This window comes from Chelonus insularis, unplaced genomic scaffold (genome assembly GCF_013357705.1).
Source record: "Chelonus insularis isolate UGA/USDA-ARS -01 unplaced genomic scaffold, ASM1335770v1 contig_356_pilon, whole genome shotgun sequence".
Classification (NCBI taxonomy): Eukaryota; Metazoa; Arthropoda; class Insecta; order Hymenoptera; family Braconidae; genus Chelonus; species Chelonus insularis.
In genome coordinates, this window is record NW_023276521.1 from 39556 (window position 1) to 63927 (window position 24372).

General features: G+C 28.5%; 1 protein-coding gene across 2 annotated transcripts; it reads left to right on the plus strand.

The window, feature by feature from the left end:
• Window positions 1-239: 239 nt before the first annotated feature.
• LOC118066832 (monocarboxylate transporter 12-like) lies at window positions 240-23088 on the plus strand. 2 transcript variants are annotated; one of them, XM_035083178.1, is made up of 9 exons: window positions 12839-13339; window positions 13426-13598; window positions 18834-19019; window positions 19118-19265; window positions 19339-19615; window positions 21637-22018; window positions 22098-22373; window positions 22470-22842; window positions 22952-23088. In XM_035083178.1, exons 1-9 carry the CDS (start codon window positions 13170-13172, stop codon window positions 22968-22970), a joined length of 2004 nt encoding a protein of 667 aa, XP_034939069.1. In that variant the 5' UTR covers window positions 12839-13169; the 3' UTR covers window positions 22971-23088. The 2 variants fall into 2 exon arrangements, with proteins under 2 accessions (XP_034939068.1, XP_034939069.1); XM_035083177.1 differs by lacking the exons at window positions 12839-13339; window positions 13426-13598 and adding an exon at window positions 240-1508.
• The last annotated feature ends 1284 nt before the right edge of the window (window positions 23089-24372 follow it).

Below are 24372 nucleotides of genomic sequence, written 5' to 3' on the forward strand. Positions count from 1 at the left end.
TTCAAAGTTTTATTTTAAAATGTAAACATTCGATACACATGATGATAAAGTAGTTTGTACGCATGCTCATTTTGATGACCAAGTGGATATAGTTGAATACAATCTGATTGACTTTTTGTTATCATAAAATAAAAGACAATAAAAAAACATGATGAAAAATAATAGTAAGTTTGGAAAAATAAAAATCCAAAGGTTATTGGTACAGAAAATCATTTATGGAAAATAAATGTAATCTCTGTAAGAAATTTCAGTAGAACTAATAATGATAAAATCACGACGATCTAGAAAGGTTTGGAGAAATATGTATTCAAAGGCAATCTACTTATTAAAACTTGATGAAAAATTTTCATTAACAAAATGAATCAAAGGGAAGTTATCAGAATTATCCAGTGAAAGCTAAACTGGAAACATCGAGTAGAATAAAAATAAAAGAATAATTAAAGTTGAAAAATATTTGTTGAATTTTTCTGCAAAATAAAAATTCATCTCATAGGATTAGTGAATGGCTGGAGTCGAGTGCAGGGTACTTAGTGCTGAGTAGAGTTAGACAATTAAATAAAATCGTGAGACAACGTAGTGAAACAAAGATAGAAAGAAGTCTCAACAGGAATAAAGATTATCAGTTAAGACCGGAAAAAAGGTAATTACCCAGTGGGAAAGTCAAAGTAGTTTTCCACGGAGTATTAAATATTGTCATGGAAACTACAGTATTATAAAAAGTCAGTTACTTACAGAGACAGTAGAGTTGATTCAGATGACAGAGAATCAAAAGGATAAGAAGGATGTCATCAAAGAAAAAAGTGTTTGTAATTGTTATCTATTGCCCACCAGCGATATTTCTGACTTTCATCATTACCATCAAACGTCCCCTATACCTTATCTCCATCATTGCAATTCAAAAAACAGCCATTCCAAAGTTAAATCGCTTCAGGATTTACCAGAACTTAGTTACAAGTTGGCACCACGGCATAACTACTCGCCATATCCAGGAGCAAATAGTTTAAACCAGTTGTTGCCCCACAGGGACAACGAGATCTACACATATCCGTGTGAATCACTCCAGAACTGTGAGAATTGTGGACAGTCTCATTATCCGTTCACAGAACATTTCAAAATAGGCAGTAAATACCTCAGAATCAACAGGCAAGCAGTATCGCATGAAGGGAACTATGTTCAGAGTCCAGAACTGGTTCAAGAAAAAAGGGAAATGCCAGTGGCTACGTTACTCTATAGAAGCAGATCTTTACCACAATTATCAATAGTACATGATAGTGGTCTTGGAAGTGTTCAAGATAATGGTCCAGTCAGGCTTCACTCTAAACTTGTCGCAGATTTGCGCCAATTGCTCACCTTAAAGCAGCACTACTACCCTGAAGGAGGATGGGGTTGGTTAATACTAGTTGTTGGGGTACTGGTGCAGATACTTTCTTCTGGGATCCATGGAGCTGCTGGAATCTCCATTCATCACGTAGCCATGAGATTCAATGTTGAAGTTTATCTAGAAGCAGGTGAGTTACATAACATGTTTCAGTACCATGGTCAACAACATCATTAGTTGGAATTATTTTAACTACATTGTAACTTTTATAGGTTCGAATTATTTTTCTGTTAATTATAAATATATCGTAAAAGTTTTAAAATAATTAATTCATTAAATTTACTTTTCTTAAATCCTTACATGGAATACTTTCGTGATTTTTATTCATCATTTAATAATAAATAAATGGTCCCAATTCTCACATTAAACAATTAGTTTTATTGTTAAATATGTAGAGTTTATTGAATAGTAAAAGTTTTAAATGGGGAATCTACTATCACAACTGTTTACCTTAAATTCATTCTTCAACATAAAACATAGTGAAGTAATCAATTTGAATCATTAGCTTGAAAATGAACTGATTAATTGAAAACTTTTAAGCATTGTAGTCCTAAATTTCATAATCTTTAGGCTTTATTTATATAATATAATTATTTAGAAACAAACAAATATTAATTAACATTAAAAGTATAATCAGCAGTCAGCAGTAGAATTTGAAAAGATGTGTAGAGTCACAATGTACGCAAAATATTGCAATTCAACAATCAGTAATAGTTATCTACTGATGTTTGCAACTTTATTTTAATGAATAACAATTTATTCTTATAAGGGATATTTTATATTTATTTATAAATAAACTTAATAAATTCATTTCTTTTCTTGTACTTAGAATGGTATTTATTTATTTAATTATGCCATACTTCTGAACCAATTCAGTTTTTGATGGTAATTTTTTTTGCAATGTTTCGTCAACAATAACTACTTTCTTCAAGTAGTTGACAACTTTACATTTCAAAAACATATGTTCTTTAAAACATACTATTTCTGTCTTTTCAATTACATAAAACCATACAAGTGGGTTAACTGATATGACTATTGCTATATTATTGATTTTTATTTCTAGATTACAATCATTCTTTAACAGAAAAAAATATTATTAAAAAAATGCATTCTAGAATTATTCACATTCATGAGTAATACCAAAATAGAATACACAAATTTCCTCAAGAGTTGAAAATCAATTTTCTGGTAATAATGTTGATAATACTGATCATCATATCTTCCAAAAGAGTAAACTGTTGTTTCAGAAATAATTCTTTTTATTATGCCAACAATGAATAATGACTAAACATTTTAGTAGAACATTGATGAATATCTTATTGTATTTAAATTTTATGAATCATAAAAACTACATTTAACGATTAATCTTTTCATAATTAACTATTTTTGAGTAGACACGATGAGTTTTTAAACTAGTCGTAAAATCTAGAACAAAAGAATGGATTGTATATTAATATTCTACTGTTAATTTTTGATAATTAAATAGAAAATTATTCTGCTCATTACTATAGAATGGATATCAACTTTATAAAATGTATTACGTTTTATCAGACTAGTAGTCTGGAATAAAAGCCTCTGATAGAGTTTAATTGATCATTTACTGTCTCCCTTTTTCATGGTACTTAAAATATAACGTTTTAAAATCACATTTTTATTTATTCATAATTACAGTGCTTTAGAAAATATCTTCCCCAGCTACCTTCATTAACTTTCACCCATTTTTAATTCTTCAGATTATATAAAAATATTTATTTCTATAATAATTATCTATTAAAATTTATTCTACTTCATTATTTGCTCACTAGTAATTCATTTAATCACATTCTACTTCGTGACTTTAAGCAAATAAAATATTCCTCATATATAATTAATTTTGTAGCAAATTTTGTTTTCTGATTTGATCTAAACTTCTACAAGAAAAAAACCTAAAAATGAGAGGTAAATCAATTTAAAGAGACATTTTAATTAAAGAATAAAAAATTCTGACTCAATCAGACACTAGTAGTTGAAAATACAATTGTTTACATTCTAGACGAAAGAAATTTTAATGGCTTGTTTTAAGTCCTTGAGTTGATTGTTACTGTTATTGGTTGAACTGAAATGACTGAGGATTTATATATATGCTATTAATTGACCTCGAATACCCGCAATTCTATAGTTATGTTTAAGTAACTGTCAATGCGTTGTTGAATCAGAAGAAATGAAAGTTACAAAAAAAATCAGGTGATCGACAAATAATTGATTCTTCATTTAGTCTAGCATATAATTCTTTCAGATCCTGTCATGTTCTTTTTACTTACTACAACCATAGCATTTATTTACTCTCTTTGTCGACTTCGTAAATCACCAGACGTTCAAAATCTTTATCTTGAGCTCCACATCTCCAGAGACATTTTTATGTAGTTGGCATTTGAACAATGATTTAACTCACATTCCTTGAGAATTTTCTGATCATGAAGTCTTCATATGTCAGGATATGTTCTTCTATAATGCGACACTTTACTTTACCAATATTATTATTACATTATAACACGTGAATAAAATATTTATTTTGCTTGCCGATCTGCGAATTTCCGGTCTGTATTAAGTGACGCAGAATAAGAGGCATTTAAATTCCAATCTGGTATTTTTATACTCAACTTTTTTTCTTACGTAACTTTTTAAATTTATCTTTACATACGATTTGTTCATAATAAAAATTTCATTTTATGCTTTCGTTGATTATAAGAAGTTTATTTTGTTCATGGAATAAATTATTTATGAAAATAATTACAAATGAACAGACGAGTGTAAATAAATTAGCAAGTGGACATGTGGGTAGATAATATGTTAACATAAATTGAGGAGACTGAAATCAAGATGCTATTAAAGAATTGCAATTGTTGGTAGTTTTTTTTTTTAAAACATTTTTTTAGAAAAATGAAAAAAATTTTTATTTGGTTTCAATAAACGTAATTGTTTGTTTTGAACTTTATTTCTTTAGTGTTTCTATTTTTTGTATCTATAGATTTCTAAAAAACTATAGTTTTTTAGAAATCTTTGGTATAAAATTTTTACATAAAGAGAAACTACTATTAACAGAAGATATTTGCATCAGATAGTTTTCTACTTTATAATAATTTCAAATAGTCGATTTAACAGCTATTTTCAGTTTTAAGTTCTGCATAAATTTTAAAACAAGATAATACAATGATTAAGCATTAAATAAGACGATAGGTAAGATGGGATAACGTATTATTATTGAATATTATATGTGAATTAAAAATGTATGAGCAATTGATCATTGTGAAGTCGAGGCAATTATTCAGTTAGTTATATTCAGAAATTAAATAAAATTAACTTGATTGAAATAAATTTTTATAACACTAATTATTAATCATAATAAATAATAATAATAATACAATTTATTTGTTACTTAATTCAATAACTGTTGATTTTTATACTGGAAAATAGTTCAAATCATACTGTGTTATTATATTTCAATTTATTACATATTCGAAGAACAAATATCTTCATTGGTTAAACACAAATTTAAATGTTTTTCATCTTACACAAATGTTTTTAACATGTATGGAACACTCCACCTGAATGGCAAAGAGTAAGACTGGTCCATATCTGGGCCAAAAATAACTAGACTCTAGTTCTGGACTAAAAATAGACTAGTCCTTCTTCCTACCAGGACTACTCGAATGCAATACAGATCCTTATGCAACTAAAAATTCCATAAATAGATTAAAACAATCAATGTTCTTTAAATTAACACGTGCAATCAGTCGCCGATCTACAATCATAAAAAACAATCCATATCTATTGTTTTGAAAACATCAATGTTTGATCAAACAAATAATATACAAAAAAAAGTATAATATTTCAATACAAGTTTGGCTACATTCACATATTCCAATTCGCTGCATCATAAAACAAAAAATATTTTTGTCTAACAATGATGGTCAAATGTTATTCTATCTAATGTTTTGCTTTGCACTTTATCCAAGTATTGAAGAAGAATTTTAGTTCACAATCGTTTGTACATAGCCCAGATACCGTTTGAACTGGAACTTTCTCTTTTCTCCATTTTCTTTTAGAGCATTTTCTTTTACGTGAACAATTTAATCGTCCAATAGAAAAAGAAAAACTATCAGTACAATTGGAGATAACCAATAATTCTCCAAAATCTTAAGAACTTTTGGCAGGAAATGAATTCTCTTGGTTATTATATAGCTTCAGAATTCTTGCGATTTTTGTGGTGATTTTATTTCATGCAAAAACATTATATAAAGTCTTATATAAACCTTTTTCTTTATCTCGCTATACTGATATTACATATCTCTCAAGTGCACTCGGTCATTTTCCCTCGTAACACGAAATTGACCATACAAACGAAAGGAGCGATTACGTTTGTGGTGGTTTTCCAAAAACGATTGAGAAATATTACTACATTTATTCTTGTTCACAGTTTGTAATGTTTTTCAATTATCTGTTGATCTTTTTTGATCATTCTAAAACAAATTATATATATTTCATTTGCTTTTTTTCGTATTTGAAAATTCTAACTACAATTTTGAATCGATTTTCACATACTTTTTTCAATAATTATCGTTCAATGACTTTTTCATTCAATTTAAAAACAGTTGAAGACTGTACGAATGAAAGATACAATTATTGGTCACGTTACGTTCATTTAATTAATGCAATAAATTTTTGTTTTTTTTTGTGAAAATCAGAAAACTTTAAGTGAACACTTGTAAAAAAATAAGAAACCTCAACTGCAAATTCAAGATTTTACGAACGTGTTAAAATAGCATGCCTAAAGTGCAAGAAGAAGGAGGAGAAGGTTCACTTCATATATAATCAATTGTGGAAGTTATTCAAATGATCAAAATATGGAGTGACAAGAATCATTCAAGACTGACATAAGTTACGAATTAATAAGATAGTAAAATTATTATGCAATATCGTAAATTTTACGATTTTTCTTATCAATGAATATAAAAAATACCATACAGTGTAGTAATTTTCGAATTAAATCGGAATTCGAATTTGCAGTGATGTTAACTCACATCATGAGATAAATTTTTTACTTATTTTCTGATGAAAATAAATTAGATTCCACAAATCTTAGCCTCAGGTTTATTTTGAAAGAATTTAACATTGCAGAGGTAAATAAATGTAATTTGAGTGAATTTTCAAATTATAAATCAATACTATCGATATCGCTGAAAACCTAATCAAATTTTAAGTTATGTATTATAATGAAAGATTATTATTATTGATAGCGTCAACTGAGAGCAAAAGGTACATTGGAGGCGATTTTTTGACCTTCAAAAATTCATAACTCCTTTATTCATGAAAATTAAAGAATAAACATTGACAGAGTTATCAAAAAAAGTATAATTTTTAATTAGATATCTTAAAAAATATTAATTGACAATAATTAAGTCAGTGGGCAATTATGAGATCGTCAACTGAAAGCGAAGGTATATTGGACATAATTTACTGATCTCCAAAAAGTCATAACTCTTTTTTATTTAACAATTAAGAAAAAAAAAGAGTGAGTTATGTAAAGAAGGTATGATCTGTGAGGGTCGCCTCACAAACCGTTTATTTTCAGTATTTAAAAAATGAAACCGTTGAAACATATGTAGTCTTGTCCGCACATACGCCACTAGGTGGCTACGTCAGATCCGTTTTGCGCACTTTATGCGTGGGAAAAAGTCAATATATTGGAAACCGGTGTGACTAAATACGCATCGATTCCTTCCGGTTAAGAGTGAGAGAATTTCATGACCTCTAGTCCTTTTGGTAACCTCAGGAGAAGAAGAATAAAAGAATTTCTCATCTCTTTCCTCAAGCCATGGATCGGACCGTCTGCCGACAATTATTTTGTTAATACCGCGAAAGTCTTATAATACTATTATTAGAATAATTAACACGCAATTTTGGTTTACGCTTATAAATTACCTGTACCGAGTTATTGTTTAAAATTGAAATTAATCGCTTAAAATTACTGCGATCATTAGTTCTTCTACGATAGTTACAGGCATTCCATAGATTTGATTCTTCATGTGACCCCATAAAAAAAATCTAATAGATTGAGGTCAGGTGATCTGGGTGGCTAATCGATAGTTGCCCACCTACTACTAATCCATCAGTCTGGAAATGATTCTTGGAGGATTTTTCTCGTTTTTCGGGTTGTATAATGTCTAATATTGTAACAATGTCGGGTTGTCAATGCTACTTACAATGTCTAATATTATGCTTACAAAAAGCTAATGATATTATATAATAAATTCGAGTAACGAGTGTACTGAGGATCTTACAACGACGCCATCTTTCGATATTTCATGACATCAGAGAGCTTTCCAAAGAAGATTTATTAGCTACGAATAAATCTTTATTTGAAGCTACAAAATATGCATTAGACATGAAAAAACTTTAGTTACTATCACAAAATGTTTGTTTGATTGTAAATAATATTTATTTGTATCAAACAAATGCTGGAAAATAATTGTAATAAATTCATACAGTCCCACCAAATAAATTCTTCTATCAGTATAGGAACTTTAAAATGTGGAAGTATATTCGAATTCTGGGCTTGTAAAGTCAGACCTATTATAATAATTTTCCACTGGAAAATTGATAATAACTGAGAACGTCTAAGATTTTTCTTTTCTCTTCATTAAAAGTTACTTTTTAATCCTTAAGAAACTTGCCAAATTTTTCCTCTTTCAAATTAAATATTTTTTCACTTTTTTAATCAAAATACTATATCTATGAATACTTTTGATTCAAATATTTTCTTTCTCTTTATGAAGCATTTCATTAAGAGATTCTATTACAGCCATAAATTTTTAAATCAATCAATTAATTGTCGAAAAACAAAGATTAAACAATGAAAACATTAATAATAAACTCCAACAGATTATTAACCTATTTATAAAAATCATCCAGAATATTTCCCATCCTTACATTCATAGAACGTTTGTTGCTTTTCAAAGCATCTTTGGCAAGAAAGTGAATATTTTATCGCATTTTTATCCTCTTCATTACAAGAAAAAACTTACATAATAAATGGATCTATACATTCACTTAAATTTTTTAATTGCTATGATTTATTACCAATTAAACGTGATTTTATAAAATTATATAGATATTATGACAATAACAGTATGAAGACAGGCCTGTACATTTTTTTCTGTTATTTGTCCTCGTTCATGCCAGAGAAGGAAATTGAATTTATTAGAAATAATTCGTGTCATGGGTGTACTAACAGAGGGTTTTAGTTGTTCTTCATCGTCGTGTCGACGGCCATACGAACATCCCAACTGACATACACACACTCGGTTGCATCGGATAAAATGTGTCACTGCTACGCTTGGTACTAACCCACCAAACGAATGATCATAAACCACAAAAAGATACGATCCGTGCAAATACATAGTATGTGCGTTGGCTATTTTTTTTTCTTTTTATTTCTCTTAACACATGAGAATAAAAAAAATTGACTTTTAGAAGAACCACGTTTTCTTCTTTAGCTTCCAAATTGAGGTGACGCCTTCCGGTCTAACTTGCATCGTTTCCCAATTCCTTCAAGCTCTACTTTTTGTTGATGCTGATTTTTTAGCATCTATTGACTAACACGAAGCAGACTCTCTCGGTGATAAAACGACAAATTCAGAGAACTATATTAAGTTTAACGTCTTGCATATTGCAACGCTGGGAAGTTGGATAAAAAAAGAGTACATGTCCCCGGGAAATTTATTTACTTGATGGTGTGAGATCACTGCTGATTTCACACTATGTTTAAATATTTGAAAATTTATGTAAGCAATAAAATCATTCATTCATGAATTTATTCATTATGTAGATTAAAACTAGCACAACTTTACAGCAAAGTGCTTTTAATGATGGAGTAATTAAAACGAAAACTCAAGTTTTTTTTATAAGAGTTATATTTAATTTACTTTGAAATTTTAAAATGGTCCTAGTATAAATATTTATTGTGGTTCATAAATAAATATTAAATATTATACATATTTTTAAATTACAATTAATTATAAAGTGTGTTGGATAAAGCTATTCATATATTTGAAGAAAAATATGCGCAAGATGTTATATCAAGACATATCATTTTGTTACAAAAAAAACAAGTTGAAATAAAAAGAAATTAAAGTAAGGGATCTCGTGATTGTTAATTTTTTCTCATTAAGCTTAGGAAATCCAATATCTTTATGCTGTTGAGTTGTAGCAAAAAATAGTTGAATAATTGAAGAATTTTTTTCAGTTCCACATAATAATGAGTACTAAAATTGAGCGTTATAAATTAAATAAGTCGTAAGGATAGTAAAAGTCAAAGATGATTTACAAAGACTTTGATAAAAATGAAGCTATAAAAATAATATATTTGCCATAAAGATATTGAATAACTTGAACAAGTTCTGGTCTCGTATAATTTCGGGTACTTTTATTATTCTTAGTATAAATGAAGGAAATTTATGGATAAAAATTAATGATTATAAAATTTTTATCGTCAACGAGCAAAAGAATGAATGATAAAAAACGATATAGTGATGAAACTTTTATTTTGTGATAAAATTTAATTTTCCAAAAGAGAAATTTATTATTTGATTTAAACAGAGTATATTAAAAATAAAAAAACTTTTTTTTTAATTATTTCAATAGAGAGTCATAAGATGGTAATTAAAATAATAATTTAATAAATATTAATATTGTTCTAATTTTTGTAAACAATTAATAAATATTATAAACTCAAGCCAATCAAAAATTTATACTCATTGAATCTTCGTTGGTATTAAAATAACATTTTTCTTAACAAATATTATTAAACGATACAAATTTTTATCATTTTTTAACATAATCGTTTAATCGCTTTTTCATAATTTCTTCTGGTAATTTTTTGACCCAAGCTATTTTATTCTGAATTTTAAAAATAACACTGTTATCAAATGAACTGGCTAAGGGTAATTTTGATAAATGGATAATTAATATGTAGTTTGGTTCAGAAAAAATATTATAAAGCATAAAAAAAGATAAATTATGCACAACACATCGATCATTTAAGTATCAAAAATTATCTCAATTAACTTGTACTTCATTCTCATAATCATACTTTAATTTATGCCACTGAAATGGAAAGTAGTTACAAATCATACAATTTCCTTATGTATCACACAATTACCCTAAAAATTTATTCACAGCAATTTCAATTTTACGCGTACTTAAACTTGAGCATTTTTTGCTCGTACTTCTACTCTAGATTAAGACAAGATTTAATTATTAAAGAAAAAAAAATTTTATTCTATGCTGTAGGTTAACATTTACATTGTATTCTAGAAATATCATTACCACGTGGACCGTTAAGTCTAGGTGCAATCTTATGCGCAAGAACGAACTCCTAGAGAATAAGTATTCTCTCTCATGTAGGTGTATGTAGTTTTCTTTGTCATTGAGCTTTTGATTGTGCGCATTTACTGACACGCAACTTTCATATTATTTGCATAGAAATGTTAGTCCGGAACTCTGACGTTCAGTAACGTTGATTCTTCAACTCCAATTTTTTTTTGTCTACCGTTGTAGTTGCGTTCTCTAAACCACATCGAAAAAAAACACAGTCCCTGAGGACCATTTTGATCATTCGATTCAACTGGTGAAACAGACATTCTCTAACCACCAAGCATCTATTTTGCTTCAAGCTATTTCGTACAATGAACCTTGAGGCTAAATTTCGTTTTGTCATTCATCACGTTTAAGGCTTTTTTGCGATGAATTTTTTTCTCTCAATCATGATTGCAATTAATATCAATACACGTGACCGTTATAGAAAGATGCCTAAAGTCATTTATCCCACGTACTAATTTCTAGTTTAATTAATTCTCAGGACAATTTGAATTTGTTAAAAAAAATTGAGGACTCATGCACGGTATCAATCAATCATTCCCTCTCGTGATGTTTATTAACAAGTCAGCTGATCCATTCGACAACTGCTCGTTTAAATCCACTTATCTATGTCTACTCATGTCGAAACGAATAATCTATTGGCAATTTATTAAACTAGTGAACAAAAATTTATTTGTTGCTACACTAAAACAAAATTTAAATGATTGGATTTACTATGCTATGTTAATTTCCTATTTGACAGTTCATAGTTGAGTCATTTTTTAGTCTAAAAGGTTAGGACATGATTAAAGATTTAATAATAATAACTTATTATTATCTTAAGACACCTTAAGGTAATAAGGCCGACAATTGGACAGTTAAAAGAGTGTATCTAATTTATAATTAATTATGTAAGTATGCCTATTGGCAGATCTCTATCCTTTTATCTTGCTATCTGAATTTTAATCTCTAAAATTAAAAAAGAAATCATCTTTACTGCATATCTCTGCTGTAGCAATTTTAATTTCGTTACTCCAATCTTTTTGCTTTTAAAAATTTAAAATAACTTAAAGTTTTTAATTAGATGTAAAATCTTAGGTTATTAAAAAAAAAAACAACGTAACAATGCATACACAATAATAATAATAGTAATTTCATTATTAAAATATCTGTTGTTATTATTCGTATATTATATATTTTTTTACATTCAAAAAAAATTTATCTGAAATTTTATGTATTCATTAACTTCATTATAACTTGGTGGTATGTTCTACTCATATTTTTCATTTCTAATTCTTTGAAAAAATATTAATGTATAAAAAGTTCAACGAATATTTACTCAGTCTCGTAAAATTTATAGCTTTAAATGGAATTAGTTGTAATAAAAGAGTTTCAAACAGACAAATCTATTGAAAACGTAAATATTTAAGAATTTTTATTTTCCAGCATCATTAAAAATAAAAATATTAATCAATTATTCGTTAGTTTCAAATATTTCATGTCATTAAAATAAATGTCAAACGACAGATATAAAATGGCTAAAAAAAGTTTCTATAAAAATGCTATAAAAAAAGACGAATAATTTTTATTCAAAAGAAAAAAAAAGTATGTTATTTATTCATAAAATCTTACAATGTAATTCACATTATATTTTAATAAGCTAAAATCCACGTGGCCTACTCATTCTCTATTGGTCTTTCAATATGCCGCCCTCTCCCCTCTCACAAAGAGCTTGCGGTGTGCTTGCGTTCTATCGTGGGTTCAGTCGACTCAGTCGACACTTGGCGCCGGTTTCCCGCATCTACCACGAAATATTATCGCCATCATATAACAAGCCGCAAATCGTCAATCAATTCGCATTCTCAAATCTTCCAAGTTTCGTGTGAATAACATTTTTTATTTAATTTTGCAAAAAAAAAAAATATTTCTCATTTTTTTATTTCAACTTCGTGAGTTTCACAGTGTAAAAATTAATAACATAGAATTGGATAAAAACAAAATACTAAATGACTGAAACGAAAACAAAAATTTTTTTAATTAATAGAACTTAACAGTTGGTAGCTAAATTCAATTTAGCAGTGATTTCGTCCATGGTTGAATGCATAATTTTAATATTAAAAATAGTACCTTAGAAACAACACGTTTTATTCATTGATTTCTCATATTATACGCCTTCCAATTCATGAACGAGGGACTAGATTAAACCAATCCAATTCTCTCTAACTGCTCTTTGGTTTCGACCTACAAACGAAATTGTTTATGGCTAACGAACATCTTATTTTTATGTTTGTGCGTGAATCTTAAATATCTATAATAATATCTAAGTAAAAAGAGAGTTAGTTTACTGATAAAATAATTTTTTAATTCATTCTTACAATATGATAAGTTAAAATACATGAGCATCTCCAAGCTAGAAATGAGAGAAGTTGATCAAATTCGTAATCCAGTTGGTGATGACAGTGGAATTATAATTTCTGGTGATGTCGGTTCAGCTGAGTATGAGCACATTGTTTGCGAAGTACGCAATGATCGTAAAAAAGTCCGTAAAGATGCTGTGACCCCAAGGTAGTATGGAGATACTCTGATAGTTGATCACTGCAAGTACTAGATATGATGGAATGTGTATTCATTTTTATCCTACGTGTTCTTAGATATAACCCACACTTTACAATAAACCAACATTACTATCCAGAAGGTGGTTGGGGTTGGATTATTACAGTAGTCAGTTTAATAGTTCAAGTCTTATCAACAGGCATTCATGGTGCAGTTGGAATATGGTTAATGGAGATTGTGAAAAAATATTCCCAACCATTTATACACATAGGTACGTTTGTTCATACACTAAATGAAAAATTCCCTTGTCAGAAATATATCATTCAATTGATATTGGTTGATAGTTTTATTTATCTATTTACCTAACAAAATAAATTGTTTGTTATTTTATGCTATATTGATTTAAAAAAGTGGATGGAATCAATTTTCTTTATAGATTAAAAAATTGTTTGCGTCAAAAAACAACAATTTTATAAACAATGTACATATTGAATAACGAGTGATCATCACTTGATGTTGATAGATGGCAGTATAATTACAACGATGTGTGATACCATGTGGAGGAAAGGTGGTGCATTGCAAAATTAATTAATCCAGTCAGCTTTATAATATCGTTGCAAATTTTTTATCTTCTTTTTTTTTTATTCAACAAGTAATAAATGATTTATGCTCTCGTTTTCACAGTTGCATTTAACAAAACTAGTGCATAAAAAGTGCAGCATAATTACACTAAAAACAATAAATGCAAATATAAACATAAATCCCTGTTAACTCATTATCTTTGTTATATGCAAGAGAGTTTTTTGTTGAAGCTGAAGAAAAAATAATTAAAAATAAAATTTAGAATAAAGTTACTTTTTTATAGTTATTCCATAATTATACAATGTTTTATTTATTTGGTATGTCGTAAAGCTTAGATTAATTCTATAGTTTGACACATACATATATTTTTAAAAAAAATTCACGATGAAAAACAACTGCTATATCTTGCCGTGTCCCACATTTTATTTACAAAAGAATTTTTTTTTCAATGCAAACGATGATTTTTTTTTCACCTTTTTTTATTTTAATTTTTAACTCTAAATCAACAACATGAAAAAATTATTTTTCAAAAAATATTGAAATATTTGATAAGAATTTTTTATGGTTTTACCTTTGTAGTCATTAGGAAAGCGATTGCTGTCACACTTACGTATGTTGCTGTCTTTTGGTTTCCTAGTATATGCGCAAACAAACGTAAGATCAACTACAGACGTTAGATGCAACTGCATAAAGGAAGCAGACATACGTAAATCCGTCAAAAGACTTTGACGTCAGATCTTGTCTCAACAACGTTTAAATTCATCCAGTTAGTTTAATTCAATCGATTGTTTTATTCATTAAAATTAATTGTTCCAAAGTAATAGATGCTCCTTTTTCAAGTTCTAACACTCTAACATCTCAATTTACTGGAGAACATTCCATCATTTAGTCATTATTTGTGTATTGTTAATAAATAAGCTCATATAATAAAAGGCTTTCGTGCTAATTGGATAAATTTGATTATTTACTCGAAATAACTTTGATTGAAAATAATTGAAGAACTCGTTATCCTGGGTGCATAATAGATAGATCAGTTGGATTGATGTTGATCATTTTCAATATGTAGAGCAAAATTGATATTAAATTTTATTAAATATGGACATAGTTTTGATAGATACCATAAAATTAATTAAGCGCTTCATTCTTCTCAGCTTAATCATCCATTCAATTAATCTTTTTTAATCTAAACAATAATTATATTATCAAAGTGATAAATTTAACTAAAGAATAAAATAAACTCCCAATTATCCTCTTTAATTCAGAGAGTTCATGATGTACAAAATACACACTATTTGTACTTGTACCTATTAACTATTTTTGGTCCATGAATTTCTAGTAATTTATTGATCATAATAATGATAATTTCTCATCATTCATGCTAGATTAAATGCCATTGATGATGCTTTAAATTGCGCTGATGGTAACCGATCACCATCATGACTCTAGGGTTAATACCTTGATGACCCTAATAGTGATGTTTCAATATTAATTCGATTTCACAAGTTAAACGTGTTTTTTGAAATAAAATTAAAAAATTCATCATCAAACTAACTAAGTTATTAATGAACTGTCGACTCTGATGAATTTAATTCGGTTTAATGATGTTATGATTCTGACTTTAATTCCAATCTTTAAGAGCATTCAAACCAATTAAAAAGCTCCCTGGCGAATTACTGGCCAATTATTATACATAATACACCTGGATCCATAAATTTTACCATATTTGTGAAAGTACATGGAAATAAATCTCACTAGACTAATTGATTGATTCAATTTAGTTTTATTACGTCAAGTTCGAGTACAAATGTCACTGTTAGCTTTTTATTCTTCATATGCAACGTATTTCACTGGGTTTTCTATATTATGTTTCAATAAATAAATAAATAATAAGTACATTTACTCGATGAGATCATTTGAGTAGAAGAAATTCTATAAAAAAAACCGACATGTGAGGTACAGAGATGAACAAACTGTTTACTCGTCAATCATACTTTTATTTCACTGTCAGATACTTTAGATAATAGATGGTAATGGTTGATTGAAGAGGGTTGGTATGAAAAACTATCGCTCATTATATACATTAAATGGTTCCGGTTACTTATATTTGCATAGAATTTTTTCAATAGACCACAATGTTTATCTTCACTCACTTAAACGTTTATAAAAAAAATTAAAAATTAAAAGGAAAAATAATCAAAATTATTACAGAGATTGCAAATTTTTTTTTTACGAGAAAATTTGTTCATAAAACAACATATTAAAGTAAAAGAAAGAAAAATGTGAAAAATCTGACCAACTTCCTCGTGGAAACAGAAAAAAAATAGAAAAACTTATGAATTATTGAAATCAGCTAGTTTGCTTCTTTTCAGATTTTTTTATTCTGCGTGAAAAACATCTTCACCAATTTTGCTTAAAATCCAATCAGGTTTAAGTTACAGAATTATGTATCAAATAAAACTGATGCTATGTTAATATCATCCTTAGTAGCAAGCCCTGACGTAAGAATTTTCATCAGACTTACATCCGTCTGTTTCCTTTTTGACAAAAAACGGCAGATACATACGTAAGTGACAAACTTAAGCTAACATACGTAAGTCTGCTATCAATCTCACATTGAGTTGGCTACTTGGGAACATTTGTTTTCGAGATACATCAAACAAAAATTTACTACGAAGATACATACACACATACATGTGCACACACGGACAAATTTTTCAAAACCATATCATTGGACTTTAGAAACTTTGAAACGTACCCGAGTAAAAATGATCAGTTTTTGACGTGCCCAAAGGAAGCCCGATTCAAGCCCGAATCATTTTTCAGGCTCACAGAAAATATTTTGGAGCTTGAATTGGGCACGTTGTGGACCTGGAATATCATTTTGAGCTTAAATTGGGCTCCTTCGAAATTTAGGCCTGTAATAAGCTCGTTTTGGGCACTGAAAATTTCTCTAAGCCAAGATTAGGCTTCAATCGGGTCTATTCTGGGCTTATTTTTGATTTTGGGCTTCTTTGGGGGCTATTCATTTTTACTCGGGTAGAGATATGTCAAAATTTAAAATTTACAAAATCGAATCTATTGCAATAACTTACCACTGAGGAGTTAAAAATCAAAAATTCAGAGCAAAAGTAAGAGTTTCAGAGAAACAACAACTAACTAAAAAAAAGTTTATTTCAGCTGTAGAAGAGTGTCGTAACTGTATCAACATTGAAAAATTTTTTAGTGAAAGTTATCCTTAAAATTTTATAATTTTTTACCGTTACTTAAAGTTTTATGCGTGACTTGATTTATCATAGTAATAGTGATCATTTGTCAATAATATCTCTTTGAAGTTCGACTAATAAAATTGTGAATTCAAAGCACATAAATGTTTGTATTTGGTTTACAACAGTGACGAGTGCACATCAAACGTTTATTTTAATTATAATGATTATTGTTGCCATCTTAATAAACTTTTCGTTCATTTCTATCATTTCTCGAATTATCATTTCACAATATCTATATTGTATTGTAATTATAATGATGAATAGAGAAGTTCTCAATCTGCGTTGACTCAGTGTCTATCGTTAAAAAAAAATTCTCTGTATAAATAAAATTAGAGTGTCTGTCTGTGATTATGAGAAAACTGTCTCAAACAGCTCAAAGGGTTATTCGTATTCTGTCAAAACGTAAATGAGCAATTTTAGGATTAGGAATTTTATATTGAACACATTTTACACGTATTATTTTAACACTTTTTTGAAATCCTGGAATTTGTAGTGTACGAGTCCTACCAACACGATATTTTTTCTTTCACTGAAAAGAAATTACCAATTGTATAACATGAATGGCAACATACTCTATTTGTTTATGACTATCGAATTTGTTACAAACTATTGAAAATGGGATCTATGCAACGTATTCAAGTGTTTTCAACGAGATATTCTTTCTTTTCCTGGAAAAGTGTAACTAACAGTATTACATCAATTTCGAATAATTTTTTTTGTTCATAACAGTTGACTTCGTTATGAACAATTGAAAACGAGATCTATGCACTGTATTCAAATTCTTCCGACGTAAAATTTACTCTTTTGTTAAAAAAGAGTTACCAATAATGTAATATGAATAAGAATACACTCTCTGTTCATAAAAATTAAAAACGGAATCTGTGCTATCAATTCGAGTTCTTTCAACAGAAAAAATTTTTTTTCTGAAAAATGGTTACTAACTACGTAGCAAAAATAGAACCGAAATTTGTTTTTACCTAAATAATTTATATAGACTGTAACGAAGTGATTTTCGCTATCCAATAATCCCTCATAGTAAATTATTGAAATAATTCATCAACGATTTTATTCGAATTTCGTGACCTTGTATGTAAGCTACAGGAGTGCCGTGGAGGTAAAAATTGCAATTAATTTTAATTAATAATTAACTAATTCCACAAAAATTTTCCAATCACGTTAATTTATGGACTTTATTGGCTATTTATCAGGATTACACCAGGTATAAGATCGTCGACGCCAGTCAGTCATAGATTATACTACACTAATAAGTGAGTTAGTTAACTAGTGAGTTAGTCAGCTAGCCAGTATGCTAGTGATAGTTACTCAGTGAGATAGAGTCCATAAAAAAATATATATATACTGCAAATCCGTAAAATTGCAAGTGTTTAGTGATAAATCACTTAAAGTGTTTAATAATTAAACACTATAAACAAACTATAGGATTTTAGGAAACGGTAAAAAGCGTTCAAAAGTCGACTACAAAATTACCATAGTTCGTTTATGATGTTTAATATTGCAAATACTTCAAGTGTTTAGTTTCCAGACACTTAAAGTGTTTGCAGTCTATATGATGTTATAAATCATAGAATTTATTCATATTCCTCTTCCATAATTTTATTAATAAATGAAGAAGTAAAAAATATTTTTTGTATTTGCAGGATGGCTAGGAGCAATGTCGACTGGAGTCGCCCTGCTTGTATCCCCAGTAACAATAGCTTTCTGCCGGAAAAAAAGTACCCGTGTTACAGCTGTACTCGGTGGACTTGTTACAGCATTAGGATGTTTATTTACGTCATTTGCATCGCAGTTTCACCAACTTTTCTTCAGCTATGGTACAGTAGTGGGTAAATATCAGTAAAGCAGTCACACCACTAATAATCAGATTTCCATTACCAAGCATGTATTAAAAACAAAAAGTTATGACATGCATTTTATGTTCTAGGTATTGGAGTAGGCATAACACGTGACTGTAGTACTCTTATGGTAGCTCAATACTTTAAACGTAAAAGAGAATTCGTTGAAATTTTTATTGTTTCCGGAAGCGGTTTAGGGATTGCCGTTATGTCAGCTTTTATCAAAGGAGCTATTGGGTAGCTAAATTTTTTTATTTGTCACTATATAGAACAAAATAAAATTTTTAAATGATGATTGAATTCAATGTAGAAAAATTGGTTGGCGATTGGGTTTACAAGCAGTGACTGGTGTTGTTTTTTTGACTTTTATTCTGGGAACATTTTATCGTAGTGCATCTCTGTATCACCCACAAAGAAGAGCGATTTTACACCTAAAAAATCAAAAGCGAAAAATAAAAGAGAAAAATAAAGTCGACGACGAACCACCTTTCTTTGATTTCACCACATTGAAGAGCAAAACTGTAAGGATACTTTTGATTTCAACTGGAATTTCTGCTTTTGGTATAACTACACCTATATTTTATCTGGTACGTATCCTCAAAATAATAAGACACGTGAAGAGATAGACCATTTGAATTGATTGTTTGAGTTAACTGCACTGAACAAAAAAATTTATTGTTATAGTTATGAAAAAATGTATTTTTTTTTAACATTTTTATTTTATTGAAACATCTAGAAACTGTGTTTGGTTGATACTTAGTTAAAACACAAATAGAGAATTGTTTTTAAAATTATTGAAGCAAATATTTTTTTGTAAAAATCAATTATTTTGCTCTGTGTAGTTAAGAAGTTAAATAAAGCTCGGAAAATAGACAAACCAATGGGTGTGACTCTCAAAACCACACCGATAACTTTTCAATCTAAAAAGTAAAGTTTAAAGAATTTAAACGTATTTTATTCTCTGTATTTTCCGTTCATCATTAATGACCTTCGTTAATTGAATAACATTAATTATTTACTACTTAAATGGTTTGGACAGTTGTTTTCATCGATTTCAGTTCAAGTAAAAAAAAAAAACCAATTGTTCTTTACATTTAGTAAATATTCAATATATTTTTTATAAAGTACTTCATCAAAGTACTGAAAATGAATTGTTGGAATACAATGAAAAATTTTATTCCACTCGGACAAGGAACTCAAAATTAAATTCTCAATTAATTGTTGTACTGAAAAATGTTGGAAATTGATTATTACAAATTAATTGGTTTTTACATATATTTTTATTCCATGTAGAATGAAATTAATCAAATACTCTAAATGAAATTAGTTTGTGAATATTTTCTGTTTTTTAACAATAATTACTAATTTATAGAAAAACAAAATTTAACATTATTTATCTCAAAATTTATTGCTACCATTTTGTTGATTTCAATTTTCGTCAGTACCCAAAATATTCATTTGCGTAAGTTTATGTAAATAAATGTATTTCTTTATGTAGATACATAAATTTTTCAGACGATATCTTAAACACGCTGCAATCGGCTTTACTTTTTTACCAATAATTCAACATGTCTCCCGACACTTCAGGTTTGATTCTAGATCTTAAGTAAAATTTATTGAACTGTTTGCAAGATATTCAAAAAAATGTAAAAAAATATTCAAAACAGAACATACGAGATTTGATTTTGATCAATCAGATAACATACACACAGAGAAATTTCTCTTCGTTAAAATTACAAATAAGATTCTTATTTCATAAAGAAAACAATCAGTCTTGACCCTTATTTCATAAACAATTAAGGCCAATTCAGCAAATCTGAAAAAATTAGTCCAAGATAAATAAAAAGATTTCCATGATTATTAATTAATTTAATTATGAGAACCTGTGACCGTTATTTAAATGAAAAATTGGTTTGTTAATCATTTCTTTATTTGAAGAAATCTTGTTAATGTCATTAATTTATCGTAATAACGATATCTCAAGTAAGCAGTCTGATACGATTAAAAAATAATAATTTGCAATTATAAATGTAAAATACATAAATAATTATCAGTTAATATAATTAAATAAGTCATAGGGAAAATAATTTTCGACAAAAGACAAAAATATGAAAATCCAAGACAAGTCAGCTTTCCAAACCTCTTTTAAAAATAATTAAAAATTTATAAATACTTTAATTTGAGTACAGAAAGAGGCAAAATCGGACGGTATACTTTACTCATTATATACTACAAATTGAAGGTTTTAGATTATACATAATACAATTTACACTTATATATCTTCGAAAATTAATAATATTGTTAAAAAAAACCATCTTGCCCCAATTTTTTCTAAGTGCAGTTTCACGAAAATGTTCATTAAATGTTAAAGAGTTTGCCATATTTAGAATTCAAAAAAAAAGAAAATGCAATACCCAAATCGACCCGTAATCTTACTACCAGATAATTATTGAAATTTTCAAGAGCACACCTTATTTAACTATTCCAAACTAATGCACAATCTTAATGGCACAATCAATTTAAACGATTAACTTTATTTTGCATTTGATAATCAAATTTTCTTCAAAAGTCGATCAAAATTATTTGAATTTCAATATTATATTTTCAGGCTCATCAGGTTGAAGAAGAAGGCCTAGGTGACACAGTGATTTTCCTGCAAGCATATTTAGGTTTAGGCTGGACTGTCGGTTGCATGATGTTTGGTCTGTTGGTCGTGAATCATAATGTAGAGTGTAAAATAGCTCGTCAATATTTAATGCAAACTGCTGTGTTTATTTGTGGCCTGTGCATTTTGGCACTTACCACTGTTCATGGAAACTATCACGGGTATGTGATGTTCACCTGGATTTATGGTATTTTTTGTGGTGGCTATCACTACAGTCTAAAAATGTATACATACGAACGTGTGAGAGCTCGAAACTTTGCAAGAACGTGGGGATTCGTTCAATGCTCACAAGCTATTCCCATTGCAATTGGAGTTCCGATATCAGGTAATACAGTCAATACAAAATCAATAATACATTTTTATTTCACTCTATTATTACTGAAATATAATTGTCATAATTGCAGGATATATAAATATTAGCTGTGGAGATAAAGCTGGCTATTATTTCAGTTCAACATGTGTCTTAGTTGGAAGCTTTACTTTATTTTTCATTGATTTACACCGTAGAAATTTATCTAAAAATGAACACTCCAAATCTAATGCTATCAAGCACTCATGTGAGTCAAATACCTGTCCACAAAAACGTAGATTGTCTTTTAATAAAGAGCCCGAAAATGATCGTGGTGCAGCTGGTTCAGCAGCAGCTGCGATGGCGAGGACTGAGCATCCATCTGCTTCGGGTAAGACAATTTTCAAGAGGGTTGTACACTCTAAAACTATATACATACACATTTATATATATAACATTGATGAAAAACATTTATTTACGTTGTTAGGTGAAATTATTGACAACTTGGGAGTTGACAAACCTGAATTAACTTGTATATCTGAAGAAGGTATAGCTGACATGGATTTGCCAGATAATATATTGGATGATATGGATTACATTGGTGATTGTATTACGTCATGTAATAAAGTAGAAAATTACTTAATGCTTTCTGAATTTGAGAATAATTTAATTGCGGAGATGCCGATAATCATGGACCGAAAGGGCCGACGATGGTCTCTAGCAAAAGCTAAAGGTCTCCAAACTAACCAAAGCAATAATAACCCAGTGCTTGATGACGAAGATGAAATAAATTCGAAATGGCGTTTAATGTCTACTCCAATGAACAATAGAGCAATTACAGTGATTGATGAAGCTAGCACGTAAGTTTCTTTATTTATCTTATTCTTCTCTTAAGTTAACACAATTCACCGAATTCATCAAGTACTCTTTTCTGTTCCAATTTACCAATTGTTTGTTTTATACTTTCAGATCACACGTTGAAAATTGAAATATTGTAAAATCAAATTCATTTATCATTGCATAAATAACTTACTATGATAAAGAAATATATATTGTCAAATATAATTTTATAGCAGCAAGTGAAAAATGATGGGGTAAGCGCTGTAAAGGTGAATAAAAACTTTGGATATTTCGTAAAAAACGAAACAACGAGACCAAAAGGTTTATTTTATCTTTTTATTGATGACAATAACTGTATGGAGAAAAAAAATTAATTTAAAAAAAGAACATCAATTTGAATAGAACGTTATATAACTATATTACACCAATTTTAAAAGAATTTAAATAAGTAAAAAAACACCACGTATCCGTCCAATGAAAGAGACATTTTGAAGAAAATATATACTGCCGTTACGAAAGGAGTAGTTGTTATTGGAGTTAGTACACTTCATTGAAATTATTGTTTGAAATGACAATGAGTTGCGCAAACCCCTTCATTGATGAGTTTCAAATGAGTCTGTATAAAAAAACTGTCTTAAATCAAAACGTCATTAATTCTGTCATATCATCATTTTTTTTATTATATAAAAGTTTTTTGTATTCATTAAGCTTCATGAATTGAATGAAAAATGATTGCAATATTCATTCAAATATCTAGTCCATAATATTCTGAACTATTGAACATCGAGATAACAACTATAGTACTTTAAAACTGCTCATTTGATAGTCTTCAAATAGTTGAAGCAATAGAAATAAATAAATATATACTCCTGTTCATTCATGTGAAAAAATTTTACAGCTCAATTGTTAGAAAATACATATTTATATTAGCAAACCAATCGTCAGTTATTTATGGTTAATTTATAAGCTCAATTTATTATTTGAAATGAATTATTGATTTAATTGTTATCAGTGCATGAAATATTGTAATAATATATTTTCCGCAAGCCCGACAGTATCGACTGTATAGATGATAACAAGTTCCAACACTGGAACAAGTAACATCACCAAGAAGTAGAGCTTACAAGTGACTTTATCGATAGTTCCTTTTCTTTCTTGGACATACTTAACTTGTTTGAAATAACTTTCAACAAAAATATTGACTCTACTTTTCATTAACTATATAAGTTAATTGTTGATAATTTGGGTAATCTGATTATTTCACCATAAAGCTGATGATGATCTTTACTTTCTACACCATTTTAAGAACACAAATTTCATTTAATCTTTTAAGTACTAATTTACAAAGTTCTTGAATTGAATCTGTTTCTTTGGTTGGTATCTAGGTAGAGTCATGAATCGTTAAACAAATTATTAGTTTAAAACTTGAACTAATGATGATTCTAGCATAGATGAATTAAGAATTGTCTCATTTTTGGGAGATGAATGTAGAGTTTTCTGTGATAAGTGAATATGGGACAAGCATTTCTTAAAAATAATATTTGAAGAAC